A 13,866-nucleotide genomic window follows, 5' to 3' on the forward strand; every position below is an offset into this window, starting at 1 on the left:
TAATTATTATTATTATTATTAGTAGTAGTAGTAGTAATTATTATTATTATTATTATTAGTAGTAGTAGTAGTAATTATTATTATTAGTAGTAGTAGTAGTAGTAGTAGTAATTATTATTAGTAGTAGTAGTAGTAGTAGTAGTAGTAATTATTATTATTATTATTATTAGTAGTAGTAGTAGTAGTAGTAGTAGTAGTAGTAGTAGTAATATTAGGGAACAATTTTAGTTTTGGGGATTTATTACATTCCGCAAGTGTAGATAATGGTGGTGAATACAGGAAGTATGTTTAATAAAGACTTTATTATTCCTCTCTGTGAGAGAAGAGGCCCAGACTCAGCTGCTCATGTGATTAACTCTGATCATAACCTTAAACCCACCTCATGCTTTGTCATCATTGTGATAATATCAGCAGCCAGCAGGGGGCATCATCATCACCATCATCATCATCATCATCATCATCTCTCTTTCTCTCTCTCACACACACACACACACACACACACACACACACACACACACACACACACAGAGCAAACAACACTTTGCGAAACTGTTCAAGAACAATATCACAGAGTAATGAATAATTTCCCACACTAAATTAATGCTTCATTAATAACTTTATTTAAGTATCAATACAGTCTGTAGGTTTATCTGTATTTTCAACAGTAACATTTGGTCATACACTCATCACACACAAACAAAACAACCAGTTCAACAGGAATTCCTACACACAGCGCAGCAAAATCAAATAAATGACCATGTCATGATCTGTGTTTGATTTCTGTAGACACTGAATTGCTTCTGATATCAAATAATAATAATAGTAATAATAATAATAGTAATAACTCATCACCAAAATTATCATCACTCCATAATTCATTTGTCTCTTGTAGGGCTTGAGTAAGAAAAAAATCCATTAAAGTTCATCCTACTGAAGTATAATTATAGTTAAACTGGCTCATGTGCGAGTGAAGAATCTTCGACTGTCGGTACAGCGACATAAACATGCTCCGATTCTCAAAGGGATTTACACATACACATTTTACCACTTGCTTAAGCAAGAAACTAGTGTTTTATTTCAAATGTGCACACACACACACACACACACACACACTTATTACTCTCCTATTTTCAGTGAACACATCGGTAAGAACACAGCTGGAGAATGAGATGGGAGTGGAGTGTCTAAAAGCAGCATTTCCCATTTTCAACATACGTTTTCTCCTAACACACACACACACACACACACACACACACACAGTATGATTCACACCAACCTCTCATTCAAATAGAGCTTGTACGCATGATCTCTCTCTCTCTCTCTCTCTCTCACACACACACATACACACACACACACACACACACACACACCCACACACACACACACACACACACACATGGATATACCCATTCCTCAGATTACACATCTACATTATGTACAGGAAATAGGATTTAAAATATTGCACTTATTGGCCCATTGCAGCCCACAGGTGTGCAGGATGCAGAATTTAAACGACTATAATATAGATACCAATCTCTAAATATAGATGTCACAATTTCATGCAAGTGTAATGCTAAACGCTGCAGAAAACAGCTGCACTGATTCCACATCAGCAATGCATAAGGACTGTTTAACATTACACACACTGGCCTACTCGCTTCTGATACAATAAATAGAACTGCTTTTCTGTATTTCTCTATTATTTCACATCACACACTCACAAACGACATGAGACACAAAGCACATTCAACACAAATCTAACATCAGGGCTACATTTCTATTCATTTCATTCTATAAAGAGAGGAAGTACGATGTACGATGTTGGACAACATGGAATGGATGGGAACAGAAACTTTACGTAGAATTGGAGAGTTAAAACTGGAAGAATCGTCATGCTGTTATTTATAATTCAAAAAAGTCTGATTTGCTATTTTCTGTATGAAATATCGATTGAATGAGTGATGGTGCGGAAAGAGCTTCCTCCTCTTACACACAGCTCACCTTTCAGTAAGACGATGGGAGGAAAGGACGTCTTGCCTTTACCAAAAAAAAAAAAAAAAAAAAAAAAAATCCAATCATTTAATATCTAAAAAAAGCCTCTCTGATAATAGAAGGACAAAATAAGATGGCAGGAGAGCTGGGAAATGTTAAAAGGCACCACTTCCTGCTCTAAGTGGCTGCTTCGAAGAGAAACACACATGTCTTTTATTCTACAATGTCTGGGGAAAAACACTGAATAAACAGGTTACAGGAGGAAGTTAAATCACTAAAGCACGAAGGTTTTTTTCCTAGAGCTCTGACCGACACCTGATTTTATACGACTCGGGTACATACTAATACTGCAATTCTAAATGACTTGAAGTGTGCACAACTTTCCTCACAGCAGTTTACCAGAAACTACAACACAAAAATATATATAATTTTTTTCAGATTTCATTTGATGAAATAAATTCCTTGTGAGGAACTACCACAACTACAACAGAGCAGCTTTCTGACCACCTACTGAATGTATGGCTGGCAGATATAATTCTGATATATTCTTATAAATTACAAGACTATACTTTTTTTTTTTCAGATATTTCAGTAATCATCAGTTCTTTTACAACACGAGTCCTGACTGGACACTAAAATCTATTTTTGTACTACAGGCTTCCTTTCCCTCCTTTTAAATTAAGCTAAATAATTTTATTTTTGTAGCTAAGTAATAAAAATATCATTGAAACCACTGTTGTTTATAGGTTTTTTTTTTTTCAAGCGCAACTATTGTTTACCCGACACTTTGTTGGTAAACCTAAATATTGTAATATACATCGTTGTTTCAGATATCGTGATCTGATCAGCTTTAGCGCTACGATGCAGCAGGATTCACACTGAACTCGTTATGAAACAGTGTAGGTCGACAGTGTGATACAGGTCTAGTACAGAGGTTCAGGACTGATGCAGAATGAGCTTTAATGCCAGCTGGATTGCTAATGCTAATATGTACAGAACTTTTCGTCACTAAAGCGTTGAGGCAATTCAAACCCCTTTTCCTTTTCTCAGAAATGCATTCCATTGCATTACAAATACAACCAATCTGGTATGTGGGCGGAGCGTAAGAGTGTCACATGACCCTTAACATGCCTTCCCTGAACAATGAGATTGAGCTCGTTCCATCCAGGAGCCGCGACGTTAAAGGTTTAATGCCTCGACCTAAAGAAGCCCATGTATTGGATACACACACATACACATACACACACACGCACGCACACACGCACAGGACTCTGATGCATTAACATGCACAGTTGGGTTGTTGTAATGGCGGCGGGTTGTCTGTTAGCCTGGCGTTGCCCTGCGTTCCCGTGGTAACCGCAGGATCAGTCTCTAGGCTCTCAGACATTTTGTCACAGATGATATCAACGAGGCGCTCGAATGTTTGCTTCACGTTGATGTTATCCTTGGCGCTTGTCTCGAAGAACTCAAAGCCTTGGAAACACAAAAACCATAAACATTAGAGGTGTTGATTCACAGAGAGGCAGCGGAAGAGTGTAAACAAACAAGTACACAAGCTAACTGCATAATAATGAGATAAATAAGTGAAGCTGCGTCTCTCGGTCTCTCACATTTATTCATCTGACAGACGTTTTTATCCAAAGCTGCTTATCCAGATCAAGAGGCGCACAGAGCTGTTAGACGAGCCAACAGTGATCCCGTGCTGCAGAGCGAAACGTGTTTTTCCACTCAACTTTTATAAGCAAACATTGGCTCAAACAGGAACAAACAAAATTCTGCATTTTTGTTTTACTTCATTTTTTTACTCTGTTCTTTCTCTGTTTGTGTAACCAGATCATATCAGCTGCATATCAGTCTCTCTCTCAGTCTCTCTCTCAGTCTGTCACTCAGTCTCTCACTCAGCCTCTCTCTCAGCCTCTCACTCAGCCTCTCACTCAGCCTCTCTCTGAATCTCTCTCAGCCTCTCACTCAGTCTCTCACTCAGTCTCTCACTCAGTCTCTCACTCAGTCTCTCACTCAGTCTCTCACTCAGTCTCTCTCTGAATCTCTCTCAGTCTCTCACTCAGTCCCTCACCCAACCTCTCTCCCAGCCTCTCTCTCAGTCTCTCACTCAACTTCTCTCTCAGTCTCTCAGTCTCATTCTCAGCCTCTCTCTCAGTCTCCCTCTCAGTCTCTCTCTCAGTCTCCCTCTCAGTCTCACTCTCAGTCTCACTCTCAGTCTCACTCTCAGCCTCTCTCTCAGTCTCCCTCTCAGCCTCTCATTCAACCTCACTCTCAGTCTCCCTCTCAGCCTCTCTCTCAGCCTCTCTCTCAGCCTCCCTCTCAGCCTCTCTCTCAGCCTCACTCTCAGCCTCACTCTCAGTCTCACTCTCTCAGTCTCTCTCTGAATCTCTCTCAGCCTCACTCTCAGCCTCTCTCTCAGCCTCACTCTCAGCCTCTCTCTCAGTCTCTCTCAGCCTCTCTCTCAGCCTCACTCTCAGCCTCTCTCTCAGTCTCTCTCAGCCTCTCTCTCAGCCTCACTCTCAGCCTTTCTCAGTCTCTCTCTCAGTCTCTCTCTGAATCTCTCTCAGTCTCTCTCTGAATCTCTCTCAGTCTCTCTCTCAGTCTCTCTCTGAATCTCTCTCCGTCTCTCTCAGTCTCTCTCTCAGTCTCTCTCTCAGTCTCTCTCTGAATCTCTCTCAGTCTCAGCCCCACTTTGAGTTTCACTGACTCATTCTCAGTCTCCCTCTGTGACACACTGTCAGCCTCTGTCTCTTTCTTAGTCTCACTTTCAGAATCACTCTCATTCTCTCTCTCATTCTCTCTCTAACGTTCTAGAGAGTTTATTAAATATAGCACCTTATTCATGAATGCATTTTTTCTAGGTAACATTTGAAGCAAAATAATTGGGACTTTATCTATTTGGTGATAATTTGAGAAGCACTTCAATGGACATTTGACAAAATTAAGGAACTAAGGAAAGACGAAACTCTCAGCTTTAGTGTTTAGTCTCGTCTTTAGACAATGATTTTGGGTTAGTTTTTCTCCACACTATTGGCAGAGGCTACGTGAAGAGCTGTTAATGAGTGCTTGGTGTCATCTAATCAGATGTGTTTAATTATCGCCTGAGCTGTAATCTGAAAGCAAATGCTTCATCTGCTCTAATTTATTCACAGTGAAGGTATGCAACATTCACCTAAAGCGTTTTTGCTGCCCAAGTTTAATTTTCTGTAACGCTCATCTCATGAGCTGCATTTCAGGATATTATGTTCAGTCACTTTCCTCTACTACAGAACAACTCCACATGTATTATGGAATCATTGTAGTAAATTCCAGAGCTCAGGGAGTGGGATGTGCTTCAGGTAACACACTTGGGGTGTTTTCCCACTGCTATCCTGGGAACATCAACTTTGTAGTTTTATACATTCCTTCTGCTGAATGTGGCTTTGTGCAAAATTGGAGACCATAATTAATTCACACACACAATGATTTTAGTGTGCTTAATAATCCTTATTTAATGATTGCTTTATTTATTTAATTAGTTCTACTTTACGTTTCCTAGCACTTTTTAACGGGCTTTCATTTGAACGATCCCAAGCGCAGAATAACTCATCTGATTGGTTTCCTGGGTCAGATGAACACAGCTGATTGGTGGAATGGACTTACCGAGCTGTTCAGCCAGCAGTCTGCCACTCTCCACAGACACAACTCTCTCCTCCTCCATATCACACTTATTACCAGCCAGAATCACTTGTGCATTGTCCCAGGAGTAAGTCTTTATCTGGGTTGACCTGGACACAAATACAACAGTGTGTGTTTTATTCCATTCATCATAAACCGATGTTTCAGCTGCAGACACTGTGAGATCTGAACATCAGGAGATCCTCATGAGGCACAGTGAAATCATACTGTATGAAGACAGCGGAATTTTAAAATGCCACCAGGTGACCTCATATGAGGACATGGCGTCAGGCTAAATGTTGATTCATTTCAAAGAGTTGTTAGATTATAAACAGCATATTCAAGAAATTAAAAACAGAACTTTTTTACAACAGCAATCCTCTCTAGATGATCTTTTTCAGATAAACATGCTCTACAGAACATTTTGTACACAACTTCCTCATGTCTTAGTTTTAAAAGGCTGCTCGCTTCAGTAATTGGTGCCATAGCAACAGCCAGGAGCCAGCTTGTGTGTGTGTGTGTGTGTGTGTGTGTGTGTGTGTGTCTTTCTAATGTAGGCAATGTTGAAAAGACTTTTTGCACTAAACAACGTTGTTTCAGCACATATAATCTTCGCTTTGACCAGAAGTAGCTGTTGAACTATAGAGAAGCACAAACTCTGGATTATTTCTCTTGAATCATTTCTGTCATGCATACACACCAGTCATCACATCCTGTGACTCTGCTTTTCCATTTAGCAGGAAAATTGTATTTGCACTGAAAACACTGACAAGGATTCCTCTTTTAAATGCCTGGTGGGTTGCCTTTTAAGGAAAATGGGGCAGAGCTTATTCTGCCTTATTCCTACATCTTTAAGTATTATTATCTTTATGTTCTATAAATCAGAACAAAAAGATTTCAAGTTGCATTAATAACAAGTAGGAGGGCATGTTTTTTTTAATTCTTTTATTCAGGTAACATAAAAAATTCTATTGACTTTCCACAAAACAAACATTTTATTAGATATGTATAATGAAACAAAATTCACCGTGTTGTGACGTAGGTCAATGCTGTAAGTATAGCGTGCGGTACTTATTCTGAATCCCACCACCTACTGCACCACACATGCCGGCTTTCACTAGTCAGATTGATTCAATCGCACAGATGACGTACAACCGTTTCAGAACCAAGAACATGCAGGGATATGGAAACAATGACAAATCTGAGCAAATCTGACAAATAAGTGCAGCTGCCAAAGCTGCCATATAACTCTATTAGCCAGCACAACAGTCAGTTGCCTCGTGGTTAAACACGTCGACAGAATATAAAGACGCAAGCAGACTCGAATAATGTATATAATCATTTGTGTATTACTAGCTAACTACACTATATGGCCAAAAGTATGTGGACACCTGACCATCACACCCATATGTGGACCTTCCTCAAACTGTTGCCACAACATCTGAGACACACAATTGTAAAGAATGTCTTTGTATGCTGCAGCATTAAGATTTACTTTCACTGGAACTAAGAGTCCCAAACATGTTCCAGTATGACAATGTCTCTGTGCATAAAGCAAGTTCCATAAAGACATGGTGAGCCAAGGTTGGTACGGAAGAACTAAAGTGGCCTTCCCAGAAGAGTGGAGGTTATTATAACAGCAAAGGGGGACTAAATCTGGAATGGGATTTTCAGAAAGCATATATGTGTGTGATGGTCAGGTGTCCACATACTTTTGGGCATATAGTGCAGCTCACCATAATTTATTTGCTTATTAGTTATTAGTTATTACTTATTAGCCTAGTCAATAAGGTTTCTGTGGCAACTAAAACATAGGACAGGGCTGAGCTAGCTAAAGGATTCATGATTTGTCCACCCAACTGTCATATCCGCACCCTTACTGCCGAGCAAACAGAGCTTAGTTTCATTACATTACTACAGCTACAGTCTTCAGAAACTTTGCTGCTTCTGCACTAGGTTAGCGATTCTGTCTCAATCTGTCACTTTTACTTCCTCAGCATATCATAAGGCCCCTCATTAGCCTCACTGCTCTCTAATTAAATCATGATCTGCTCCCTAACCTCAGCCAAATAACCCATCAGGCAGATCAATAACGCCTTGCACAACTTCAGAATGAACCAACTGAAGGGGTATGTCTGGGTCCGAAGTACTTTCTCCTTAAAGAAATTTAAATGAACGCCATTAAATATTAACACCCAAGCTGTTCTTCAAAACCATGTCCCTCCCTTTTTTGCCTTCAGGTAAATGTCACATGCAGCAGTGATAAAACATCATACACTCATTCAGTTCTCAATCAGACTCGCAATGGAAGTCATAGGACATCTTCTTTAAATGCTGATCTCATAGTTTTATGAAGCTGATACTATCAGCCCTTTTTCTATATACATTACCAGCTAATCTTTACACTTTTCACCACTTGTGCTAATTAAGATATTTTTTCCCACTGTTGTGGATCAGAGAAACTTTTTTATTCATCTTTCTCTGTGCTGTCACTGACATTTTTATTAGGAGAAAGGTTTGCTCTCAGCAGACGATGAGTCACTTACCTCCATAAAATACACAGCACTTTTCCTCCTGACAAGGACACACACACACACACACACACACACACACACACACACAGTCTGTTACAGAAAGAATTGGATCTGAGACTCACCAGTCCTGCACCGCTCCGAACGACTCCTCATTGGTAATGTCATACATGAGGATGAAGCCCATGGCTCCGCGGTAGTAGGCCGTCGTGATGGTCCTGTAGCGCTCCTGTCCTGCTGTATCCTATAACATACATACATATACACACACAGACACAATATATCAACTTGAGATGATACACACTTACTACCCACTCTAACATGAGCACATTTTCACCTGCTCATTCATACAATTATCCAATCATGTGGAAGCAGCACAATGCATAAAACCATGCAGATACAGGTCAACAGCTTTAGTTCACATTAAACATCAGAATGGGGGAAAAAGTTATCTCTGTGACTTTGACCGTGGCATGGTTGCTGGTTCCAGACAGGCTGGTTTGAGTATTTCAGAATATTTCAGATTTCCTGGGATTTTCACACAACAGTCTCTAGAGTTTACACAGAGTATTGCAAAAAACAAATCATCCAGTCAGAGGCAGTGTCACAGGTGGAAATGCCTTGTTGACAAGAAAGGTCAGTGGAAAATGGCCAGAATGGTTTAACCTGACAGGAAGGCTATGGTAACTCAAATAACCACGCTTTACAACCGTGGTGAGCAGAAAAGCATCACAAGAATGCACAGCATACTGAACCATGAGGCAGATGGACTATAACAGCAGAAGACCACACGGGGTTCCACTTCTGTCAGCCAAGAACAGGAATCTGAGGCTACTGTGGGCACAGGCTGACCACAACTAGACAGGTGAAGACTGAAAAAATGTTGCCTGATCTGATGAATCTGGATTTCTGCTGCAACATGCAGACGGTTGGGTCAGAATTTGGCATCAACAGCATGGACCAACTGCCCTTAACAGTTCAGATTGGTAGTGGTGGTGTAATGGTGTGGGGATCAATTTCTTGGCAAAAATTGGGCCCCATTACTACCTGTTATTACCATTAATACCAACACCAGATTATTGTTTGAGCTTATCTGAGTATTGTTGCTGACCATGTGCATCCCTTTACGGCCACAATTTACCCATCTTCTACTGGCTTCTTCCAGCATGATGATGCACTCTGTCACAAAGCACAAGGCATCTCAAACTGGTTCCATGAACATGACATTGAGTTCAGTGTACTTCACTGGCCTCCAAAGTCACAAAATCTGAATCCACTAGAGCACTTTTGGGAATGTGGCAGAATGGAAGAAATGTCTGCAGCAATTATGTGATGCAGTGATATTAACATGGACCAGAATCTCAAAGGATTTTTTAAAATATCTTGTGGAATCTGTGCCACAAAGTACTGAGACCATTCTGAGAGCAAAGTGGCATCTACCCAGGATTAGGATGGTGTTCCTAATAAAGTGGGAGGTGAGGGTATGATATAGAAATGATAGAAATGAAGGAGCAATATCAGATGACATGTGTTTTGAAGTTGTTGAATATATTTTCTGACCCAATCCATATGTTAGGTCATGAACGTGTGTGATGTTGGCTGACGTGACGGTTCTTACACGTAAACAGACACAACCTGCTTAAAAAGAGTTGGCCTGATTACTATGAGGATGTCAATCTCAGGTTAGAATGAGGTTGATACTCGGAGCTCAGAAATATAGTACAGGAGTATTATATTGATAATGAAAAAAGAGATTGAAGCATCACTATCAATCTATCAAATGTGCACACACACACACATGTGACAATAAGCTCAGTATCTGCAAAAACATAACAAGCTTTTGCATTCAATCTTTCAGCTGTGACAGTAATCTAAAAATAACAAAGAAATGTCCATGTAAACCTATTGTATGTAACATTGCAATGACATACAGCTCTGTTTTGTCCTGTGCATTAATAAACTGTGTGGTTCTATTTTCTATAGAAAATCACTACAGACCATAAAAGTGTGACGCAAAAAAAAAAAAAAAAAAAAAAAAAAAAATGCATACAACTGAATAAATGAATGATTGAAGGAATGAACAAACGGCATCTAAAGGGACGTTTGAACCAGAGCGACTGAGTATCGTTCCCACCGATTGCTCTCAGACAGAAGCATTAGATGTAGAAATCCCCTCTGTGTTACCATGGAGATTTGGCATAGCAACAGGAAGTATCAAAAGACCTGGACAGAAAGAGGTGAAGCGGATGTGGGAGGCGAAATTATTGACGTTGGTATGTGGCCAATACACACTCACATGCATTAATACAGCCTCTAACTTACAGAGGCATCAGAAACAGAGCATCGAATAGAACTGGGTTAAAAAAGGCTGCAATATCTTTGTTATGAAAGATCTGATGTTAGAAATGCAATTCTATAACAAGATCTCGTTCAAACTCTATAAAATAAGTCCTCTCCTGAGTTCCTGTTTGTTTACAATATTCTGTGATTTTGCTGGTCAGATTGCATCACATTACTAGAAAAAGTTAAGAGCATGATATTTTAAGCTCCGAGTATAATTTCTATTGCTCTCACGCAGATCTCCTTAGACACATACAGAATACACATCAACATACAGACCTATCCTGCTGCAGCACAAAATCGTACGTAGACACTATTCAAGCGTACGTAGACACTATATCATTGGACACAAACTGGAGACGTTTGAGTCAGTGAGGAACAGGAGGTCACTGAACAAACTGCTCTCCATCATGGACAATCCGTCTCACCCACTCTACAACACACTACAGAGTCAGCAGAGCTCATTCTCCAAAAGACTCATTCAAATTCTTTGTCACAGAGAACGTTACAGGAGTTCATTCTTACCATTCGCAATAACATTGTACAATAACAGCTCACCTGTGTGTGACAGATGATAACACTTTCACATTACACTACTACAAGAAAGCTATCATTTAGAAAGCTGTCATTATATTCTACATTCTCAAGGTTCTTCATAGTCATTATTCACTACCAGTTTTCACAAGTGTACTTATATAAATACTGATGTAAATCTGGTTAAATCTGCAACTGTGTTCCATATCTGCACTACTACATTTAATTTAACTTATTGTATTTTATATTTCATATTTTGTGTGTGTATGTGTTGTATCATGCTGCTGTAACACAAGAATTTCCCTCATGGGATCAATAAAGTCTATCTATCTATCTATCTATCTATCTATCTATCTACACAGTATAAGCAGTTTATCAGCACTATGTCCAAAACACACATTAAGCAATGCAGTCTTTTATCAGACAAAGGCAGCACTGCTGATGTGCACAGATCCACATTTTTTTGCTTGAATTTTATTTGTTGCTTGCTGTCTGAAAAAAAGACTCACTGAATTAAACTTTAAAATGTATGCTCAACATGCTGCTACAAGATGCATGTGTTCTACCCATTTGCTTTGCCTAGAGATGGACAGTTTGCACATAAAATTCTTGCAAAGTGCTTTCACATCACACAGTTGTCATTTTCCTCACTCTCTGTTTTTTAGTGTTACAACACTGCCACAAGTCATCAACTGTCAGAAGTCATTTGAATATAAATGTAAAATGAATAGAAATTATTACTAATCCCCTAGTTTTTCATTCTTAGAGGATAATAATGATTTCACAGATCAATCTTTAAGTTTTTGGATGCATGATTTGGACAGTAACTACCATGTTATAACTAGCACTAAATGATTTAGCAATATCAGGTGGTTGTTTGACCTGAAACAGTTTATTTGACGGCTATAAAAAGATATCAAAGCGCTTCCAGCTCACAATTTCCACTGTCCAAAATGTCATTAAGAAATGGCACTTAAGTTAAGCCAATGTTCAGGTTTAACCGCATGTATGCTGGCCTGAAAGGCAAAGTGGTGGTGCATTATTCTATGCAGATATTAACATGATCTGCAGGGAAGAGTCATCAGAAGGAAACATTTGATGTGCCAGAAAAATGCCAGATTCATTTTGGAAACAATTGTTCTCTCTGGACAGGGCAGTTGTTTGACCTAAAACTGTTTATTTGAACTGCCATTTTAAACATATCTACTATAATTAAAATTGTGTTTTTGGTTATGATGTCAAAACAGTAAAGTCTTCCTCTTTTCTGGGATCATTACCTGTGCAAGCTACAGTCACTTCAGTTATATCAGCGCTAACACCCTGGATTAATTTTTTTACACTGCTTACAAATTTCCCACGTAGATGTCTACTCAGTGTATTAGTTTTTTAAAAAATATTATTAATATTTCCGCACATACATAGTGTCACTATGTTTTTACAGTTATATTAGTAATAAAATAGTAAGCAGCAGTACTAGTAAGATATTAAAGTCAGTATGTAGTAGTAAGATATGGAGCAATTAAGAAACTATCCATTAAATGTTTTATCAGTACTGTGCAGTGATAGTTTACTGGCTAGACAACATCCTAGTGAAGATGTGTGAAGCTGTATAAATAAATTATTCATTTAAATTGTATGAGATAGATTGTTGTTTTAACTAGTAGCTTCAATCAGATCCCAGTTGCAGGATGGAGTGAGTGATGCCAGAATAGACAGATATTCTCCCAGAGAGAAATTCACAAATTACAGCAGCAGAGAGAGCTAAAAAGTATGCTAAGGGTAATAAAATAAAATGTAAAAAATAATAATCAAAGAATACAGTCTAAGAGTGCGATATGGTAGTGCAGTGGGTTGTAAACATTCGTAGATATAAGCAGCAGACTTGAGCATATAGACCACTGCCTCATAGACAGCATTATTGCAATACTTTTCTTACAAAATATCTAAACGATTTTTTTTCCTTTTTTATGTTATATATAACTCATTAGTGTATGCAAATATGTACAGATTTGTTTTGATCTTGTCTGTACTAATATGGAGTCAGAGTGGAAAGAGCTTTACTTTAGTTTTCCCCTACCAATGAGAATATAGAGGAGTAGCAAGAATTTTATTGGTAAAAGCATGTAACCCATTGGGATTGGTTGATGTGTTGTTGCAGTGAAAATCAGGGTTGTCTAGATAAAAAATTTGAATAAATGAGCAAGAAAAGTCAGCAAGCAAGCAGGATGAACTTGAGCAGACGCACACTTTCCAAACACACAAAAAAACAGATTTGCATGAGAGCAGCATAATTTAGAGTGCATACAGTTTCTGTGCGTGAGCAAAGCAAATCTCTGCCACAGCAAGATAAATTAGACTGAGCACTTATTTCTGTTTGATAGCAAAATAAATCCGCTCACGGACCAAACTATTGTACTCTTGACTTGTAGCAGTAAAATAACACTACATGGTCACTGCATACTGAGGCTAAATTTACAAGGCCACCTGCTGATTTTATTTATGTCTCACGAACTGACTGGACATTTAAAAAAAAAAAAAAAAAAAAAAAAGTTTTAAATTCCTCTTATAAGACTGCCTTAGTCATTTCTTGCCAAAGTCTCTGCATGGTCATGTTACAATGAGCTTATTATTCCCACATTGCCACTCTAATGTCTTACAGAAGAGCCTGTCCAGCTGTGTATCACATATTCTACCTTTGTGTGCATCTTGTTCTCATTTACGTTTACGGCATTTGGCAGACCCCCTTATCCAGAGCGGCTTATAGAAGTGGAAGTCTTTATCAATAAATACATTCTGATACTGGTTTGCT

At 38.8% G+C, this 13,866-nt stretch overlaps 1 protein-coding gene across 1 annotated transcript in view; it reads right to left on the minus strand.

Annotated features, from left to right (window-relative positions):
- Nucleotides 1–597: 597 nt before the first annotated feature.
- The window catches only part of LOC113544940 (ras-related protein Rab-3C), a 29,070-nt gene continuing 15,801 nt past the window's right edge, over nucleotides 598–13,866 (minus strand). The window contains exons 3-5 of the mRNA XM_026944031.3: nucleotides 8,309–8,427; nucleotides 5,638–5,762; nucleotides 598–3,465 (exon numbers count right to left, since the gene is read on the minus strand). Of these exons, the coding sequence (XP_026799832.1) occupies nucleotides 3,272–3,465; nucleotides 5,638–5,762; nucleotides 8,309–8,427 (438 nt within the window). The 3' untranslated portion in view covers nucleotides 598–3,271. The remainder of the gene's footprint in view (nucleotides 3,466–5,637; nucleotides 5,763–8,308; nucleotides 8,428–13,866) is intronic.

The sequence above is a fragment of the Pangasianodon hypophthalmus genome, chromosome 17, assembly GCF_027358585.1.
Source record: "Pangasianodon hypophthalmus isolate fPanHyp1 chromosome 17, fPanHyp1.pri, whole genome shotgun sequence".
Classification (NCBI taxonomy): Eukaryota; Metazoa; Chordata; class Actinopteri; order Siluriformes; family Pangasiidae; genus Pangasianodon; species Pangasianodon hypophthalmus.